The sequence below is a fragment of the Copadichromis virginalis genome, linkage group LG23 (assembly GCF_057382275.1).
Source record: "Copadichromis virginalis isolate Kocher_CV1m ecotype Utaka linkage group LG23, C_Virginalis_male_GT1.1, whole genome shotgun sequence".
Lineage (NCBI taxonomy): Eukaryota > Metazoa > Chordata > Actinopteri > Cichliformes > Cichlidae > Copadichromis > Copadichromis virginalis.
Genome location: NC_140639.1, coordinates 1,690,543 through 1,711,524, shown reverse-complemented (window position 1 = coordinate 1,711,524; position 20,982 = coordinate 1,690,543). Strand labels below are relative to the sequence as shown.

Genomic DNA, 20,982 nt, shown 5'->3' with positions numbered 1-20,982 from the left:
GTAAACAGCACTAGAGGCTGGGAGCAAAATATGTAAATAGGGTTTTACTGAGAACTGTCCCTTTAACTTTAAAGATGTTTTTGTTTACTCCATATCAAAGTTACGGCTTTTAGGAACGGGAAGGAAAATAAGACGTGACTGAGTTGGTCACACATCTTTTTAGTCACATCGTAGAGCTTTGAACTCGAGGGTGAATCCACACACACACACACACACACACACACACACACACGTTTAGATAATGACCGTATTAGAGGATAAATGGGCACTTGGTACTGCAGTAGCCTTTCAAGTGTGCTACAGGGAGGATCAGCAGACGTGCTACTGGCCAAATTATCATTCCAAAGTCTGAGAAGTAGCAAAGTCAATGACAGATTAAACTCAAACTGAGTCCACAGAGTGCTGCTCGTTGTACACTTGAAATTAAGCAGCAGCTGAGTCGAATGTTTAAACTTCCAAAAACAGAAGCACAAAGTCCTCTGGCTTACTCATTTCCTGTTCTACCTTTGACTGTGGCGTGGCCTTATAGGAAGAGGAAAGAAATGACCCCAAGTTGAATTGTTTGTCAGTCAGATGGGTTTGTTTTCATAGTTTCCTAACAATGCTGGGAGCTGGGGCGTGCGTGTGCGTGTGTGTGTGTGTGTGTCGACTAAATCCAGGTCAGCTGCAGTCAGATGACCCTCCTGATCGGGTCAGAAACATCCACCATCCAGATAAGGAGATGGGTGATTAGGACAAAAATAAAAAGACAGGAAATGTATCAGTTTTTAAAAAAAAGGATTTTGTATTAAATTTGTTGTGTCTGGATACAGAGAACGCACAAACACAATCCTATGTACACGAGTGAAAATAAAAACACTCACCACAGTCACAAGAGTGAAAATGCAACAAGAAAAGCACGTTTGAGTAAAATAAGTGCGACTGTTTCGAGGGCTCGTGCTGCTTTTTGGTGGATTTCAGAAGGAGTGAGATTGAAACTCGCCCTGAGATGAGGAGGATTTGGAGAAAATTGCATTTAAAGACAATTAAAGGATTTACTTCAAAGCCTTCCCAAAATGATGAGGCTGGTCTTAAATGAATCTAACAAATGAGAAGTCATCTCACAATTAAACCGGCGCAGGACTAAAATGACAACAGCCACCACCCCGGTCTTCATTTTCACCATTAAGGGGTTAGAACGATCACGTTCACACCATTTTCTGAAGTGTTGTCCTGGGGGAAAAAAAAAAAAAAAAAAAAAAGAGTGCTTTTTAAGTAACAGCAGTCCCTTCTCTCCTCTCTCTTTGGCAGAGCTGCTGCAGAAGTTAAAGTTTCAGCAATCCTATCTGGGAATGCACAGCGCTTATTACACGGCTCAATTTCCAATTCTCTCACAGGTACACACACACACACACACACACACACACACGCACACACACACACACACACACACACACACACACACACACACACACACACACACACACACACACACACACACACACACACACACAGACAGACAGAATACAAAATGAGGCCGCGGCACAAAACAATCTCCCAGACAGGCTCAGTGATACAAAAACACAGACAAAAAAAAGGAAAGATGCCCATTATGCAAGGTTGGAGAGGGCTGTAGTAACTACTCATATACTCCTTTGTAAGGGAGAAACACAACATCATCTTTCACTCCATTAGAAGGACTGGCATCGCGCAAACAGAGACGTTATCCCCATCTCATCACACGAGGCTGCCGTGCGGTGAAATGGAGTGGCTGCTCGACGGAGGCCGGCTCCCAGCCATTACGCCACCCTGGAGCGGGGAGCGATAATTGCAGTGGGAGAGCACAATCAGGTGCTGTGTTTGTCTCTGCTCTAATCTCCGTGCTCTGCCCGGCGCTCTTCACAGACACGGCGCTGCAGTCTTTCATCTGCCTGCTCACTTTTTAGTTGGGATCAGTCAGAATTTGAGCTGGAGTTTTAGTGCTTTTAAGGATAAACGTGAGGCTCCCCAACCTGAAACACAGCTGACCCCGGACTAACGGCATCCGTTACGGCGAGTGGTTCGACCGAGTTGGCGCTTAATTCCCTTCTGACAAAATGCCAGAGCAATCTTTGCACCTGGTGCCACATTGTGCACCGCCCTCGCTGCCCGGCCGTGATTTTTCAGGCTAGATGAGCGTCCAGGCGGCGAGACATTCGAGTCGGCGCAGAGACGATCAACAACACGCAGCACGCTCAAATTCCTTCGAATTTACATTCCCCCCATGACCCAAATACTTTGCCTTTGTTGTGGGTTTATAAGTGGCTCCGAAACAAAAAGCCAGAGTTCAGTGCATGATGGCGAGAGCCGCAAAATGCTGGCTGAGCAGGATTACTGCCGTCGTTCACATGGTTTCACTACAGTACAGCGCTTGTTTGGGATCGAGTGCAACACTGCTTTCAGGAAAAGCAAACAGACAGTAAAACTTCTTTTTGTCCTTGGAAATTCGCTCTCTTCTCCTCGTTTTGCTCCCAGACCCACTTTTGTCCATTTAACAGATACAGCTGGAGGCCTGTGCCTGGTTTCTTGCCTTTTTGAAGTGACAGAGAGAAAGCGAGCCCTTGGAACGAAGATAAAATATGCTATTTAAGGCACAGTTGTCAAGGCTATGGAGATAAGAGCATGAAGTTTTACATTCATTAAAAAGAAGGCTGGAAAAAGAAATATACTTTGGACAAAGTTGCCAAGCGAATTTCGATGTTACAGTAAACGCAAACACAAACAAAGGAAAAAGAAAAATGTTCACGATCGTTGTCTCAAAAAAAGGAGAAATGCTTCGTGATGATTCGAGGTAAACGAGCCTAACGCCGAGGCAGAGGTCAGAGGTTGCCTTCGTCGAGCATCTTATTGATCCCGTTACAGATCCTCTGCAGGTGGCCGCGATAAACCTCCGAGGGCCCGTACAGAGTCGCCAGGAAGTCACAGTCGGCAAAGTGATTGAAGACGTGGTTGACTCGCGAGTGGCTCTTGGCTGTCAGGTGGCGCTTGATGGCCTGGTGCAGCAGGTCGCGGCAATCATTCAAGATGGCGCTCATGACGCGCCGGTCAAAGGTGAACTCGATCTGGTGGAAACTGACCGCCGTCATGGCCAGAGTGTGGACCTTCTTCCTGCGAGGAGACAAGAGAGAGGAGACGCTGTCACTTTCTAATTCTGACCAGAGCAGCAGAAGTAAAAATAGAAAGTGCTGCCGCAGGAATTTCTCCAGAAAACTTTCACAACCCCCATATATTAGTTATAGTATTGTCCTGTGCAAAGCTCACATCTCCATGCTAATATAATAACCCGTCTCTGCACTGAGCGCTTGTGTCAGCTTTGCGTCCCTCCGAGCTCGGTTTTACTGGAAACACATAAACTGATGGAAATGTCCATTCCCTTAATTTGCTTCCATCAGCACACAGAAACATCCTTTAACTGCACTTCTCCCCAGAATCACATCTTCAATGTTTCACAAGGCTTCCAGCCTCCTGACCAACAATATAACACGACTTGTACTTCGCTCAGACACAGTCGAGTAACCGATCGTTTATTGCAGCGATGAGGACTCTGCTGTAAGAGCCGCATCGCTTCATAAGAAAGAAAAAGAAATCAAAGGTAAAATGTAGCATCGCTGTTAAAGAACCAGCAGGTTGATAAACTTCTGATTTTGTACAGATATTATTCCAGCAGGTTCGTCTCTGACAAAACATAAAATGACCTTCACATACTGTCTGTGTCCAGAACAGAGGACGATCCCCATTCATGTCCTTTAAAGAAATGCAACTGGTGTTCATCTGTAGCATACGTAGGTGGTGCATCAACAGATGATGATCCCTAACATGCTTACATACATACATACGTATTTTCCGCATTATAAGTGCACTTAAAATGCTTTAATTTTCTCAAAAATCTACAGTGCGCCTTATGTATGAATTCTGTTGTGCTTACTGACCTCGAACAGATTTTATGTGCTACACGGCGCTCAAACATCTGTCAAAAATGTTTTAGTGTGACTTTGGTAAGTTACGAAGCCGCACCGCTTGATGGTTAGCTCGCTAGCTTCCACCTAAACATGATGTAGCATGTTCTGACTGAGAGATTTTGGAAACTAATTCAAACGTACAGCTCTGCTGTCACTTCCAACATAAATGAAGACAGAAACTAAACAGCAGTGATGTTTGTAGGGTTACTGAAGTTGGGCTAGCTGGTATATAATGATGTGCTACGTCAGCGGTCCCCAACCTTTTTTGCACCATGGACCGGTTTATGCCCGAAAATATTTTCCGGCCTTTAAGGTGTCGCGGATAAATACAACAAAATAAAACCAGTACCGGTACCGAAAAAAAGAAGATTTATTCATAACACACGTGAAAAGACCCGGTACCAAACGACTCACGGACCGGTACTGGTCCGAGGCCCGGGGGTTGGGGACCGCTGTGCTACGTGATCGCTAGCGACACAGCTATATTAGCATAGCATAAACACAGTGAAGCTGGAGGATGAACGCTAACTTTTCCCCCTCGATAAAAGTTAACATGAGGGTTCCTGATGGTTAGGGACAAATGCAATCGCATGGCAGGATGCTGTAAACGGACCAAACTTCAGTCACGAGAACAGCTGAGATAATCCATCCACAATACGAGGTTAGTCATTAATGTACTGCAACAACATGGGAATAGAGCAGCTGCAGAGAATTCAACATTAATGAATCAACGGTACAGAAGTGGAGGAAGCGCAGTTTTTGGCTTTCTCCATATTCAAAAACGTGCCTCGTCTCTTTGCACTTACTGTCGCCCGCCATCATTTGCAGGTAAATTCATAGTTTCTACCGTATACTGTTTATACCACCCACCTCTACAACAGAGGATGATCCCCATTCATGTCCTTTAAATAAATATAACTGGTGCTCATCTGTAGCATACGTAGTTGGTACATCAGCCAACATGGACCCTAACATGCTCACATACCAGGAAACTATAACATGGCTTTGAAGGAGAAGCAGCAAAGTTGGGCTTCGGTCTAAACTGCCTCGTGTAGACACGAGAGCGATAAATGACGGTCGTCACCTGAAGTTCTCCACCAGGATCAGCTCCTCACTGTTGAACTGGTTGTTTCTGTAGAGCACTCCCAGCTTCACCACCATCTTGATCAAGTTCTTGATGATCTTCTGGGACTCTTTGCGGTTGCGGGTGTACTCCTTGGTGACGCGGTACAGCTCGTCCAGCACTTCGCTGCTGGTGTCGTCGATGAAGAGGCTGGCCACGCTCTTGGTAGCCATCTTGCTCATCAGCTTCTTCTGCGCCTGCAGGGCCAGGCTCTTGGTGCTGAAGGAGTCCATGGTCAAGTCTGGGTCGAGAAGAGACAGAGAGAACATGCTATCAAGCCACAGTCTTATCGATAAACCCCATCAACGTGAAAACATCTTGAAAGTTTTCTAAAATTGGCACAAATTGAGAAATAAAACAAGAACCGTTTCTTAGATGTCCTCTTTGACCTTCTCATATCAAAAGCAAAATGAGCCAAGAATACCACACTACCAACACACAATGTGTGAAGATATAGCATCGTCGAATTCTGTTTAAACTGCGGGGCCGAGAACTGTCCGCTTTATCAGATAATGAGCCGTGGCAGCTGTCAAATTAGTCCCAGCAACCCTCTGGCTCGGTGCCTGCAAGGTAGTTAGAGAAGAATGTGTCATTACACGTGTGGGAGTAAAGTCAGTTACATCCCGACCACGCAAAGCAGGCAAAGTAATCCGAACGTCTCATCAGCTGAATGCACTGACGAAACAAGGCGAGCAGGAGGCAGACAGAGCCCACTCTGCACATGTGTGGATTTATTTATGCATGTCGTTTCTGAGTGTGTGTTTGTGTGGCAAGTGGGGTGACTCAGTGAAAGGCTGCGCCCGTGATAGAGGCTCAGAAGGAGGGGGGGGGGGGGGTCATCGGGTCTGCTGGCTTTCAGAGCCTCGCTGAGGGGAGCGAGCGAGAGCGCAGCACGCCGTATCGTTTCAGCAGCCTTCTGCAGGTCACTTCTTTAGGCTTGAACAGTCTCCTTTTAAAGCAATAAAGCAACAAAAATCTATTTTCCTGAGCACTCCCTCTCTAACTTTCGCAGATCTCCAAGGATAACCTCAGAGCGCACGAGTGTAAACAGGCACCGCAGTCATTTTCCACGCCTGCCTTATAATGCAGGGGGAAGAATGAGGGTGAAGGAAGGGGCATCTGTGTTACGAGTTTCATTTTGTTCGGACATGTTCAACATTTTTAGAGGTTCGCACTCTCAGAAATATATAGAAAGGAACTCTAAATGAAACTGAATACGGTGTTTGGCTTTACTAAAACAGTAAACAGACGTAATCGTTGCAATCTGAGCTTCTCCTCTCTCTACTTTAGGTCTCATCATGCCTGCATGCTGAGTGCGTTTGAGCCTCTCTTTGAAACCGTTGGCCCTCATTGTGTTTATAAAGTGAGTATAAGTGATGGTGAGATGTACGAGCGCAGTGCAGAGTGTCCACTCAGTGCCTCAAAAACCCAAAGAAGCGTTTTATTCAAGTTACTGACCTATTTTATGGACACTAATTTAATTTCAGCAGTGTGAGAGTCTGCTGCAGTTTCTCTCCTCTGCTCGCCGTTTCACTGGGACTCGTGATGGAGGGGTTGGGCGGACGCCGCATCATGTCACATATTAACGAATCCACAAGGAAGAAGTGGGACAATGGCAGGAATTTATTTCTAAGTCTAAACCTTCATATAATAAAGATCCAGATCAGGGTTTGATTTTTTTTAGCCACTCGAGACAATAACATTACTCAGTTGCTTTTGGTGTTTAGATACCAGACATGACACGTGCTGGGCTCAGCGCTGGCTTCACTGCATCATGTCAGTGGTCTCTGCAGTTTAATAGATCGTTAGGGCTACTGGGAAGAAACCACAGCAAATCTAAGCTGTATTTACAAACAGAGAGCTACAGACTGTTAAACTGCACACCTGACGTGAATCTGAAGGGAAACCTGCCAAGAAAGAGTTTCCTCCTGTGGACTTGATCCAAACTCCAGTGTACAGTATGCTGTGTAGCAGAGATGCACGTGTCATCGTTTCCTCCACCTGTTGGCTGGGCAGGAAGTGGTCACAGCGTGCAGTTAAAACGTGTCAATCTTTGCACGCTCGGATTAGGAGCTCTTGCAGGCGCTGTGGTCACAGTGGCGTCGTAATGTGTTTGCACCTTTGGACTGAAATCTCTCACATACCGTTTGATGGATTTCTATGAAATTTGAACTAAATGCTCAAAATTCCTGGAGGTTCTTTAAAAATGTGTCTTTTTGGGAATATTCATGAAAATATGGTACAAATATTGCTGGTCCCTAAAAGATGAGTGCACAGCATTTCACAATCTAATACAGCACCGCCATCTGTACTCATTAGCAGACGTCACGTTTCCTACATCATTATGAACATATAGGCAAACTATTAGTCTTTAGATTTTCTGCCTCATAAATGTTTAATATTACTTAAATCTAAAGTCACCGATTTATTTTCAGTGTTTACTGCCGAGTATGTGCTGTGAAAACATGCAAAGAGTCTCCTTTGCTGCAATTTATTTCCTAATAATTATGTAAAATTATTCTGCCGTAAACAGAGCTCTGTAAACAAACACACAGGCCTCGGTTTTACATAAATAAATATTCTGATATACAGACAGGTGACAAACTAAACCAATAATGTGAAGCGTCACCTACGCGGGGACTGAAAACAGATATGAAATTGTTCTGAGCGATCACCTTCATCCTGATGAGTCACGGTACAGCACGAGGGGAGTCGGTGAACAGCTTGATGAGTATGAAGACGATGTTGGTCATATGCTTGGCCTTTGCAGTCGCTAGATGTCAACAAATTGAACATGTCTGGAAGATTTTGGCCCGACGTGTTAGACGGCGGTTCGGCGACCCCGTCGTCAAAACACCAAATGACAGAATATGTTTCAGAAAAGAGCCGAGGCTTTGAGAGCCGAGCTGTAGATGAAGCTGCAGCGGTGTCCTGACACGTTAATGACACACTTTCAATTTAACGTAAATCACCCAACAAAGATTTCTCCTGTACCGTCATCTAAGCTGTAGATATGCCAAAACCCAACCACAAACCCTCACATAACTACACCCGAGCGACTGACTGGGTTTCTCCTGCAGACGTTTTTTTGAATGGTCAGGAGAGGATGGAGCGACTCAAAGGCGGAAATCCCACCTTCACGCACGAGAGTAACGGTGCCAACAGCGTTTGCCACTGACGTAGGATCAGCCTGAGGCAACGTTTCAGTGCAGATGTACGAATCAAGCTGAGCTTGTAGGGTCGAGACTGAAACCTCAGCACATTCTGCTACTGAAAAGTGTCCAAAACAAAAAGCACCAAACGTTGGCACTCCACTTTTGGCTCCTTTTTACTTTTAGTTTAAACTTTAATACTTTAAATCTAAAATAAGAAAAATCATTTTGTCTCAAGAAAAACTGAAGCTAAAATCTTTTTGGAATATAATAATATCTTGGATTGTGAAGACTGCTATAGTCTGATGAAGACAAAGGTCAAGTGTCAAACTTTGACTTTTCTGGGACTAAAACAAAAACAGCTAAATTTAGTTCCCATCAAACCACCTGAGAAACAGCTGATTAAAAATGCATCATAACCTTTGACCCCTGTGCTTGTAAAGCGTGAAGGTAAAAATTCTGCATGGCTTCATTAAATATACTGAAAGCGAGCTGATTCTGAAAGACTGGTGCAGGAGGCAGCGACTGGTTTGTGTCCAGCTAAAACAAATCCAGGTCGTTTTTGTCGGCTGACTAATCGGCTAATAAACTTATTTTCATCCGATTGTGTAAACTGATCGCACAGCAAAAAAAAAAAAAATGACAATGACTCAGCCAAATGCGAGGATTAGTGGAAAACAATGCGCATAAAAATGAGGCAAACAGTCACACCCTGTATAAATCCTCTGACGAGCCGCACGTCGCCGAACGCGTGGCTGCACTGAAACAAATGTCCTGTTCGCATCATAAGTGATTACTCTTCACGCCATACGTCTCCACGTTAAAGAGGATTAACTGTAAACAAATACATGAATGGCAAATTGCCTCTCCGTAATAATCCGGATAACGTGCACACAAAGCGTGAGAGGTGCAATTAGTGCAGCCGACGCAGAGCGCTGACACATCCCTGCTGGGTGACTTGTGACGTTTGCCGTCGTTGGTACTGGAAGGTAGCGCATCTGCTGCCTGCTACAGTGTGTGACTTTCATTCCTCCCTTGCTCTCTCTCTGCAATGCCTCTCGAAGAATATCAATAAGACTCCTCGGAGAGAGTGTCAGCAGGATGCTTCCCAGAGAGGAGCGAGGAGAGGCAGAGCCAGGGTGGAGGTTTGTTGTACATCAACCCTGAAACATGCAGGAAATAACTGTGGGCGTTAGCACGAGGGGTCATTTATATACCGTCTCACGCCAAATCTAGTTTTCGCAGCGTCTTGTTGCAGGTGCTGGACATTTAATCGGGCCTCTCGCCGCGCTGATCAAGGATCACTGGCAGATCCCTATCGACCGCTTCGTAACTCTAAACTTGCCGTGCTACGCTTGTTACAGAAAATCCTGCTCTGATGCAACGCGTGTGAAACGGATAAGATGAGAAAGACACTAATGATCAGAGTGAGAGAAAAACCCAAACAAACAAAACCTGAACTTGGAATCTTTATTTCTATGCGAGTGACAACTGGAAGAAAAGAAACGTCACTTTGTCCTGTTGACACGAGTTAATCACAGAGGACGGCCTCCACAGGAGATGCACTTATCAGAACACGCGTCTGCATCAGCCTCCATCCTCTCTCTGCCTCCGCTGATGGATGTACGAGAGTTTCGAAAAGTGCAAATGGATAATGGGCAGACGCCATTTACAGGCTCAAGGGTGATTTCATGGCGCTCATTAAATTATACTTTTGCTGCAGATCTGAGGCGTCGTAGCTGTCGACTCTCCGAGGCCCGCCAACGAGCTGGAAGAGGAGGAAGGCAAGAAGTGGGGAAGGGTGGAGGGTTCGCCTGTCGTACAATTCAAATGTCTGGCTCTCAGCATTGTCTGCCTCTGGCTTCACTCGAGGCTTAAGAGTGACAAACAGACTCCTGACACTTATCTCGAGGACGGAAGGATATCCTCACTCCGGCTCTTAGTCCCCGCCCAAAGCTAAAGGTTTCGCGAAAACATGCTCTCAAGGGACAAGCGATGAAAAGGTTTTCGATTCAAATCCTATTTTTCTTCTGTGACTCTGCTGCACCAAAGCGCTTAGTGCCAAATCTAAATGGCCTGTGAAGCGCGGCGGCGTCCAGGGACAGCACGCCAACCCCAACACGGCGTCTCCGTAGTATTTAGAGGCAACATTTTAACGGATTTAAGGCAAAACAAGACATGACAACGGCAAATCCTGCTGAGTATTGCGGCAAAGTGTACGAGCCACAGTCATCAGTGCACGCAGACATCAGAGGAACAAACATCTGTTGGCTCACACACGTTACTGATAGGCCGACTTACTGAGCAGCTGAACATGAAACAAAGACAGATTGCAGCAGCCGAGAGCTCAGCACTTATAATTGCAGCAGTGAGACAAGTCACAAACTCATATACTCACTCAAAATGAGCTGCACTCGCTCATATAGACACTGAGCAAAAATCTCAAAGCAAAGATGACTCATGGGAAATGAAACCAGACCCCACAGAGTGTCGGATTGATGTCTCAAGACAATAAGGGAGCCTGGGTAATGAATCCAGGGACGCTCCCGCCTGCAGGTGCAGACAGGCCTGTCAAGCCTGCGTGGCAGCCTGGCTGAAGGATCGCGGTGACGAGAAGCTGTGATGACTTTTATAAAAATAAAAAAATAAAATAAAATGACCTTCCCGTCCCCCCCTACTCCTCAGAGGACTATTTAAGCCGGATAGCCAGGGCAGGTGACAGCGCGGTCTGCGGTGGAGACGCGGCAGCTAAAAGCTTCTCCAGGTCATATGGGAAAAGAGGAATAAGTGGGATGACAACTCCTACTGGCTGTCACTTTCAGTTAGTGTTTCTGTAATGTGGCCACTGTGACCTTTTACACTGATACAGAGAAGACGAGCTGTAAAGACAGCAACAAGATCTTGATGTAGTGGCTACAGCCTCGACGCTCCCAGTTACCAAACAAATGCCACAATTTAAAATACTTTTTTGTCACTATAGTTGGATTTCATTGTATGATGACAGAAATAATAACTCATCGAGCCGAATGAATGTGTCATCACTAAAGCTCCCTTTTTTTTTCCCCCTTAAAGGAGGCCAAAGGTCACAAGGACTAACCCCCAAAAACATATGTAAGATGTTAGTAATCATATTAGCATCGGCTCATATCAGAGCCAATGCAAACATCTTACACGCGCTCTGTCATCGTCGGCATGCCGTCGCCCATTTTTGGGGTTGCCATTGCTAGTTTTGCATTTTGAAACCAGATGTGCCGACTGAGAGATGGGTCAGACTCGCGGCACAAATTTGGCTTCCGGAAGCGAAGGACTATGGGGATGCAACCGAAGAAGGCGCGCTTGTGTGCAGCACACCAAACAAAAAGAAAACCCAAGATAACAAAACACAAGCATGCGTTGCATAGGCCGAATGCTAACTGGCTGGAAAAACAGCATTATAACAATATTGGTATAACTGCCTGAAGAAGAGGAAAAACTAAAGTACGTTTGTTTGTGATGCTGCCCCCTGGTGGCAGTAAACAGTTGTAACAATGCTGGACTGAAGCATAACCACGTCACTCCTTGACCGTGAAACCGCTCATTAGCATTTGTGAGCTGTCAAAGACACGTCGTTTACCGAGGTCGTGTAGTTGTTGGTTTTTCGCAAACACGGATATTGCCCCCTGGTGGCCATCAAAATGTACTAATTAATTTAAACTTAATTGTTGCCTTCACTTTTCAGGCCTGGAATCTGTGTCTATTTTATACCATCTATGGTTTCAGTGGCATTTTTAAAAAGAAGATCCTGAACCTTATCAGAAATCGATACTTGTAGCTGAAAAATAATGTAAAAATAATTTGTCCCAAAAATCTAATATCTGTCAGGCTCTGATTCAATGAGCCCAACGAAAAAACAACAACAACAAGCAGTTTAAGTGTAGAATTTCAAAATATGCAACTTCCAAATTTATAAAACAAAGAAAATTTACAAAATCCTCACAGTGGAAACAATCAGTGTTTAACTTAACCTGAGGTCTGATGCATTAGTGATGGCACCCCAACCCTAAAACTATCACAAACAAGTTCTAAAGAAATTTCCATAAAGGCCCAAAAACTGGAAATCTAACCAAAACTATTTACATTTCCCCAACAAAGGGGATAGTTATTGACATTATTTCAGCATTATTTGATTTGCACGTGTTGTTTTATGGTCCACACGTGCTACTTGACACAAACATGTTTTTGGCTTCTGGCTGCTCACATGTAGGATGAAACCAACATGATACGAGCGCAGCATTGCTTTTCCAAAGGGGAGCGTTGTTCAGGATCCAGGCTGCAGCCTCAGCATCTGCTATACTCACCTGTCAATCAAACTAAAGCTGAGGTGTGACAGGTGAAAAAGAGGTGGAAATTGGATACACCTGTAGCTACCGCCCACTCTAAACCGTGGCGTTGTGCCTCACGAGGAAGAGGAGGTCACAGCTACCAAAATACCACCACTTTAATACCTGCTGCCAATCTAGACAGCTTGTTGGATGCTGATAAGAGCCAGCATAAAGAGAAAAACCAGTGAAAGATGTGTTTCTACACTGCCTGGCCACAAAAAGTTGCTAAAAAAGCTTTGGCAGAGTCTGTAGAACTTTCCATGACACTTCATCCTCTAAGTGATTGGTTGATGGCAGCAGAAAATGTCACGACTTTCATGCTCTTCAGGGATCGCTAGTCACATGGATTGGGGCACTGTGACCCTGAAAAAGACAACTCCATCAGCAGAGAAAAATCTTCACCGCTTCAGGATGGAGGCGATTACTGAAGAGACATAAATCATACTGAATTGTACACTGCACAACAACAAAAAACAGCCCCATTATCTGCTCTCCACTGCATCACGTGTCGATAATTACCTCTGGCATTTCTCACTAACTATTTTTATCTGCTGCAAACACAAAATAATGCGTCCAGGTGTATTAAACACAGGAAGACTCTTTCCTGGTTTTAAGTCTCACCTTTCCAAAAGCATAAACCTCGGCGAGCATGCAAGTGACCTTTACCACATCCTCTACCACTCCAGATTGCTCCTCTCCTGTCATTTCCTGCTGTAGTCGTCCAAGTAAAATAACAGATACCACAAAAAGACAAAAGGTGCTGCAAACAGGATCGATATTTTTATCGGTTTTTTTATGAATAGCAATTTATTCTTAAGAGTTTTTAGTCTTATTTGCTTTTTTGGAAAAATATTTTTTGTTGCTCTCCCACTGGTTAAATAGTTCATCCATTCAGATTCAAACCAGCAATCAAAAAGCACTTGATTGCACAACTGACGGCATTCAGTTTTTAATTCAGGATTACTTACTGGTTATTTCCAGTAATCAGCAGTTAATTGCAATATTAGAGCAGCAGTGCAAGGTTAATGGCTGCCCTGCATTTTGCATTACAGTCGAGCATCAACAAAAGGAGCGGAGTCGAGACTTCTTCGACACAACAAAAAATCTGCATGATAAGCATCACAAAGCATTTATTGCACGGCTGCCGGACTGGACTGGACGACGCCCTGCTGTGTACACACTGGTGTGTTGTATTTGCTTTCTTGCTTCTGGTTAAACTTCCACAAGTTATTAAAAAAGATGCATCCAGTGTACCAGCGTTTCCATTTAAAAGCCTCGTAAAACTGCAGAGCTGTAAGAAAAACAAAGTGTCAGGTTTGGGGGGGAAAATCCCCAAAACATTAACGATGTCATTAAATTGATTTTTGTGTGGCAAACCTTGAATGAAAGGGAAAAAAAACAGACTTCGCTACACATTCTCCCCAGCTGTATGATATAATCTGTCTCCACTCTGAGATACAATAGACAATCCAGGTTGTTATATAAGGTACATCCGTGCTTTGTGTTATGAGAGTAACCACTCAAATGAGCTCCAATGGAGCCACTCAACTGTTGGGGGAATCAACAGCAGGATTTCAGGACAAGTGAACGCTGCAATTTCATCTTTCATCAACTTTTGTAGTGTTTGTCTCGCTCTTCTCTTGAGGTGTTGCATAACAGAGGAGGTGCTGACTGCTAATAGAGCCAGAGCTGGGAGCATTGTACGTGCTAACAGCTGTATGTCTGCGTAATGATGCTCTCTCTGCTCGCACTCATCCAGCTCAGCAGTGCTGACATGAAGAGCCATAATTGCACGCAGAACACGCGGACGGGGGAACATACATGCAACATGCATGCTTTGAATGGCGAGCCCTCTGCTTCCCACACAGTCATCTCTGAAGACTTGTGCAGATTTGCTAAGAAAGGAAGCAATCAATGCCTTTCGCTCAGAAACCGCACTCCAACCCACCCCCCCATTTTCTTTTCTTTTTAACACTTTCCTCAGATCTGCCAGAGCCCGCTCAACAATTAATAATTAACGCATTGGCACATAATGGATCGGAAATTAATAATTCAGTCTGCCGATATGGACTAAAATAGACTAAAGGCTAAGAGCAGTCTGCTGTGGAGCAACAGGTTCAGGCAGACACGTGGGATACGGATAAAGGGTGGGCCGTCAGCGCATACAGTAAGAGACAGCAACTGCGAGCTGCTGGCAATAATTTAGGAACATCAGTCAGTGTTACGCATGTGTAATAAGGCTGGGAATACAGTCGCTGCCGCGCTGCCTGGGGGCCAGCGCAGCACTCACTGACAACATTTGTTCTTGCATTAAAATGCACAAGTGGGTAGTTGTTTTAACTTAGAGCCCAGTTAATTTGGACCAACGTGCAAAGAGAAAGACTGGCAACAAATCGAGAGGGATAAACAGCCTGCTTGTTACTTCGCTTTAACTGGCGTGTTTCAGTTTCAATTCTGTATTATTTATCACGTTAACACCGCTGCAAATAATGCAGGACATAGTCAAGCTGCTCGTGCTGTGACTGATGGCCGGGCCTGTGACATTTTAATTAAGGCCACCATAGGAGTACGACACATTATGACTAATTTGCCTTACCTCAGAGCCCAGAGAGCATAATTTGCTAACTTGATGTTTAATAAAAGGAGCGCGCCTGGCTGCAAGAACAGCAGGGCTGAGGATTAGTGAAAACAAAGGGGTCACCGGCACGAGAGGATATGATTGTGACATAACTGATACCGTCCCTCGCTGCCTTTATTTCAGGTAACGTCACGATATTTTCAGGTCATACAGCGCTGGCCTTTCATGCAGAATCACGGGTTTTAGCGGCCACCTGCGTGCTCGGCTGAGCGTCGCAGGCCAGTAAAAGAAAGGTCAAACACCTCTCTTGTCTTGTTAATGAGTAACCGTGGCGTCTCCTCAGCAGGACCAACAGTGTCTCTGGGATTACTGCCGCAATTTCATGCACTGCCCTTAATAACACTGCATGGGGAATGTAGAGCAACGTGACTGCTTTGTCCTGCTCGACAAGACACGCAAAGGAGGAGATGCGCACAGATAGAGTTACACGGAAATACAAACAGACGAGGCTTACCAGCGTCTGCTTAATCCTGCTGGGAAAGCTTTATATATTATTGATTGTCTTTCAAAAATCATACAGTATAAAAAACAATGAACACAAAAGCCACGATTAATGAGGAAAACATATTTATAGTTCTTAAAACCTGCCATCAGTTATTCTGCGGCTGTCTGTAGCAATGGAGGCCAATATGATTACTTTACAGCTATAACTTATGATTATTCTCATTATTGATTGTTACACTGATTAACCAATTCATCTTGCATACAGCAAAACCTCAAAAATAATGATCCCACTTCCCAAACACTGGAGGTGGTTTTGCTTTGCATGACCAGTGCACAACCTGCTGCAGGCTTTCATTTAGAAAATGAAGGCAATCGCTTCAGGGATTTGTGGAAAGGTTATGACCTGTTATTGGAAAATAGTCCAGAAAAATGCCCATCGTCATTTCTAAAGAGTAAGAGGAGACAAATATAGCCAATTAAATATGCAGTTTAGGAGGATTTAAAGGCACAGCCTCCACCTTTCCCTTTTCAAAAACAGCAGGTGTTGAAATGAGGTCCTGCAGTTACTCTATTGTTCATTCTTCCTCGGCTCACTTGTTGCAGTTGCCACCAACAACGACGCTACAAAGGAAGGCTTTGCGACTAAAAGACAGCAGGTCGAAAAATGCCAAAGCAGTTTTGCTTGCGCACGGAGAGACGGACCTCCGAGTCCTAATCCAAGGCCATATTTCATTTAACATGCCTTCTGAGGCTGAGCGTGGTAATGTGTGCCACCACTGCACAGTGAAGCTATTCATCCACCCCCGGCCTTGTCATGGAGAAAAGCTTTGCAATGTAAACACAGCAATGTGTTACAAAACGTGCGTGTTAGAGGGTTTTTCCCACAGTTTTGATTTTGATAAGCTGAGGATTAGACTGTGAGGCTAATACATAACTGTTGCACATCTCTCCTGACCTCCATACGCATCTGTGTCCTTCACTGCATTGATGAAGAACCGTTATCACTGCACTTCTTGGAGTTCTTTAAAAATGACCTATTGACAGTCACTCTTCCACTGGGACAATTTCTGATGAGGCTTCAGCAAACAGTAGCTGGATCGATTGAAGGCCCAGATGCAGCTCTCCAGTCCTTTGTCAGGTATTTGCAGCCTCCCCCCCTCATTTCTTAATACTGTAGGTAGTTTTTATTTTTAAGTCTGCCACTTCTGCTTTTGCCCTCCACGTGCCTCAGACTTTTTAAGGACTCACTGCAGACCATGTGGAGATATGGCAGGTTTTCAGCTAATCGCTCCTGCGGCATCAAAACTACCATTTTGAAACTGTTTAACAAATGATGCGTTTTTGCAACAGGCTGTTAGTAACAAAGTGCCCAAAGATACCATTTAAAATTGGTTCTCTGCCAAGTTGTCGGTCACGTGTAGACACAATACTGGTTTGTCCCTCGATTTTGGTTCCTTTTTGTGGTTGTATGATTCACAAGTGGTTCAACAAAAAGGTACAAGGACTGGGCTTAAAACGCAGCCAGTATCCAAAGGAGAACTGTGAAAGATTACAAGGCACAGGTCCTTGTAAACAAAATGATCATGGACTTTTGCACAGTCCCACTGTAGTGTGTACAGTATGGTTACTAATAAACGTTAATGTCTTCCTATTAAATCCAGCAAACACGGTGTAAAGCCGCACAAGTCTGAAACATGGGCGGCTGGCAGAGTACACCACCCCCACAGTCAGAGCTTCAGCGGTGCTTTCTCATTACCAATCAATGACTAATAACAGCAGACACATGATCCTAATGATCCTCCGCGTGGAGAAGCACAAACTCGGTTTATCTTTCATTTCTCGCACCGCGTCCACATCTTATTAAACCAACAACCCGAGCGACTCTCCTTCGCTTCGGAAACGGTCCGTTAGCCGCTAAATCTCTTATCAGACGCTAAAGTATCCCAATCACGCACGAACTGATTGGCCGTTACTTCCGCTGAGCTCGAGCCAAACATGGAGGCTGTCAAACACGTAAAGAAACGCAGAAAACAAAAACAGCTCTCATCAAGTCCGTGTTTGTCCGAGGAGAGGAGGGGGAGCTGGCTTAACCACAGGCCGCTGGGAGGTTTCATTAAGAACTGGTCGGCCGTTGAGGTGGGACTCACCTTACTCAGCTTCACGGGGACACGGTCAGCCAGATGACAGCAAGTTAGTACTGTGAGCGAAAAGAGTTCATCCTGGCAGAGCAGATGAATTCACTTCACAGCATATTCAGGTTTTCTTCCACTCGTTCTGCTGCGTGTCGGCCGTGAAACGTCCTCGCTGCTGTTCAATTCAGGTTTTGTTCTGTAACCGTGTCCTCGGCACAGATGTGTAAATTATTGAACGCGTGTTTTCTTCCCTCGGCTGCTGCGATCAGTTACCACAGTTTGCTGTAACTCGATTCCTCCCACTCGTAAAAAAAGTTTCAAACTTGAGGGGCACTTGGAAATCACCAGATTGATGTGGGCTCGGACCAATGGAGGAGCAACGAGGGGGAGTGGTCCAGGCCCAATCAGGCCGAAAAAAAAAGGGCCATTTACAGCCAGCGCAGTCCCTGCCCCCGTGCAGGGCTTCCAGTAATTATCCTCGTCCAGCTCCCACTCCCAAGGCTGAAAGTTTCCCAGAGGAAACGGTGTTAGGGGAACAATGAGCAGGAACTGTGGGAGCAACTTTTCTGTCAGGGTCAAAATAATAAATAGCCTATAATGTGTCTTTCTAGCCTGCGTTGGTGCTTCTGGTGACAGTTTTGCAGACAAAATGTGCTAAACGCTGCTGAGAGCAGGCTGTTGGGATAATGAGCCTGATGTGAGAGAGGGGGAAACTATCAGCGGATGTTTTCGGGACAGGGGAAGTGTTTCCCCGTCTGTCTAATGAGGATACAGAAATTCCCAAGGTCATGTCCGTTTTGGATTGTTATGTTAAGACAATAGTTTATTTTATATATATGATGTAGGCCTGATACTCTTGCACTTGCAGTGCTATGTTCAGGTGTGATTATTGAGGCGTTATCTTACTGAGCTACAAGAACATTTTTGTATAATCTCATTTACTGTAAGATTTGTGTTTCTATGGGATGAGTCTGTGACAATGAGGATAACATGGAACAGTTGCAGTGGTGAGATTGATCTGGAGCGCCCCCTTGTGGTACAATGTGAGAAATTACTCTGTAAGCTGAAGACCTTTGCAGAAATGCACACAAAGTAAATCGTGTGCTGTTTTTCTTCCATTAGTACTAAGTGGTGCAGAGAGTGGTCGGGATTATCTGTGATAGAAGGATCCTGGAAAGAGTCCAGGTTGCAGTTCATTCAGCTCTGATGCTGCTAGCAGACAAAGGACACTAAATCTGCATCATTTTGCTGCACACATTGAAGGATCTCAGCTTCCTTAGACGATAGGCCATGCTCATATCTATGTTGGTCTTCCAGTTCAGCCTATTGCCAGTGTGGATGCGTAGGTGCCTGTACTCCCTGCAACTCATCACCATCCTGTCCCAGGATAGACACGGGTCATGAAGTCAATCGTCATCTCTCTGGTCTTATTTACTTCCAGAAGCAGGTGATTCCCCCCAGACAATTCAGCAAAATCGTCTACTTGTGTTCAGTTGCTTGCTCATCACTAAAATACAATACATCCAACCACTGCAGAGTCATCAGAGTGTTTCTGTAGGTGGCGTGACCCGGACTTGTACTGACAATCTGAGGTGTGCGAGGTAAACAGGAATGGAGAAAGCACGATCCCCTGTGGAGCCCTGCACATCACCAAACCAGGCAGAGCACTGCCCAATCTCACAGACTGTGTCCTGTCGGGCAGTCTGTCATCCATATAGTTGGGGCTGAGAGTTCTCCATTTTTACACAGCCTTCAGCTTACATGCTGTTTGTTGTACAGCAGGGTTTTAAAACAATACTGATGCCCATTTATAATAAGTAATAATTATAAGCAGAAGAATGAGTATTTGTATAGCACTTTCTAAAACACACATTTACAAAGTGTGTTCATATTTAAACATGGAAACACACAGTGAGATATGCACATTAGAAGAACAAGGGCTAATCCTAGCCTGTAAAAATGACTCTTCAGCAGTCATTTAAAACAAACCACAGATTCAGCTGACCTGAAGCCAAAGCTTAGGAGTTATGACTTTAAAAGCGTGATTGTCTCTGGATTTAAAATAGGTGCATGAAACAGTTAAAAGACCCTGATCAGAAGACTTGAGAGGCTGACTGCTGTTGTAAGGTCTCATATATAGACACTAGGGGTGCAACAATACACAAAATTCACGGTTCGGTTCGATATTTTTTCGATACAAAAAATGTTCGTGCCTTTTTAATTTTTCATTTATTAAAATTATAAATATATATTTTAACTCAAAAGTACAGTTTTTAAATTTAATGTTGCTGAAACAACAAAGTAATAAAAAATAAATCTGATGGAGGAATCCCTCATCTTTGGAAAAGAGTTTATTACAGAGAAATGGCTCTTTCAAAATAAAAGCTCTACTATACGCTTCTTCTGGGCTATATTCTCAGCAGCATATTAAACATATCAGGTCCCCATAAGGAGAATCCTGTGCTAACGGCTGTCTAAATGACTCGGGTAAAGTTTGTAGCATGCTGCTTGTTGTTTTTGTCTGCTTCCACTTGTCTTTGCACTAGGATGCTGTCGGAGTAAATGTGCAGTCATATTCGTTGTGTTCCCACTAGTGCTGTCAGCGTTAATCTGAAATGACGTTAACGCCACAACACGGCAAATCTCCGTTAACGAGCTACCGCGGATCGCCCTGAGCGTGGGGCTAGACGGCCAACATGTTAACGAGAAAACTGCGCTAACACACTAGCTCCCACCCATGTAATTGAGCATTGCGTGGCACATCCAACATACTGTTTTACTTCAGTCCATGACGCGCTTACCTTCAGGGTCATAGTCACATGAAAACCAAAATAGTTCCAAAGGCAGATCTGAATGAGGGTGGGGGAGGTTCAATTTGCCATGTTGCAAGGAGAGCTTAGCTTCTGTCTTGCTAGCTTGCCCTGCACTCAGTGGATCTGCGCTGGACAGTGCAGCCTAGGCGGAGTAGTCGAACGCAGATTCACTGAGCGCTCAACACAGACAGCATCGTCAGAAGGAAAGTTGATAAAATAAATTAAAAATTTTGTATTGTTCGATACATATGCGTGGTGTAGGGTGGCTGTAGCTCAGGTGGCAGAGCAGGTCAGCCACTAATCAGAAGGTCGGTGGTTCGATCCTGACTGCATGCCAAATAT

General features: G+C 44.7%; 1 protein-coding gene across 1 annotated transcript; it reads right to left on the bottom strand.

Moving 5' to 3' along the window:
- Positions 1–760: 760 nt before the first annotated feature.
- Positions 761–18,267, bottom strand: tnfaip8l1 (tumor necrosis factor, alpha-induced protein 8-like 1). The gene is made up of 3 exons (XM_085449960.1): positions 17,843–18,267; positions 5,062–5,341; positions 761–3,126 (listed from the first exon to the last, which is right to left on the bottom strand). The coding sequence occupies exons 2-3, from the start codon at positions 5,331–5,333 to the stop codon at positions 2,838–2,840; spliced, it is 561 nt and encodes a 186-aa protein (XP_085306086.1). The 5' UTR covers positions 5,334–5,341; positions 17,843–18,267; the 3' UTR covers positions 761–2,837.
- Positions 18,268–20,982: the final 2,715 nt, after the last annotated feature.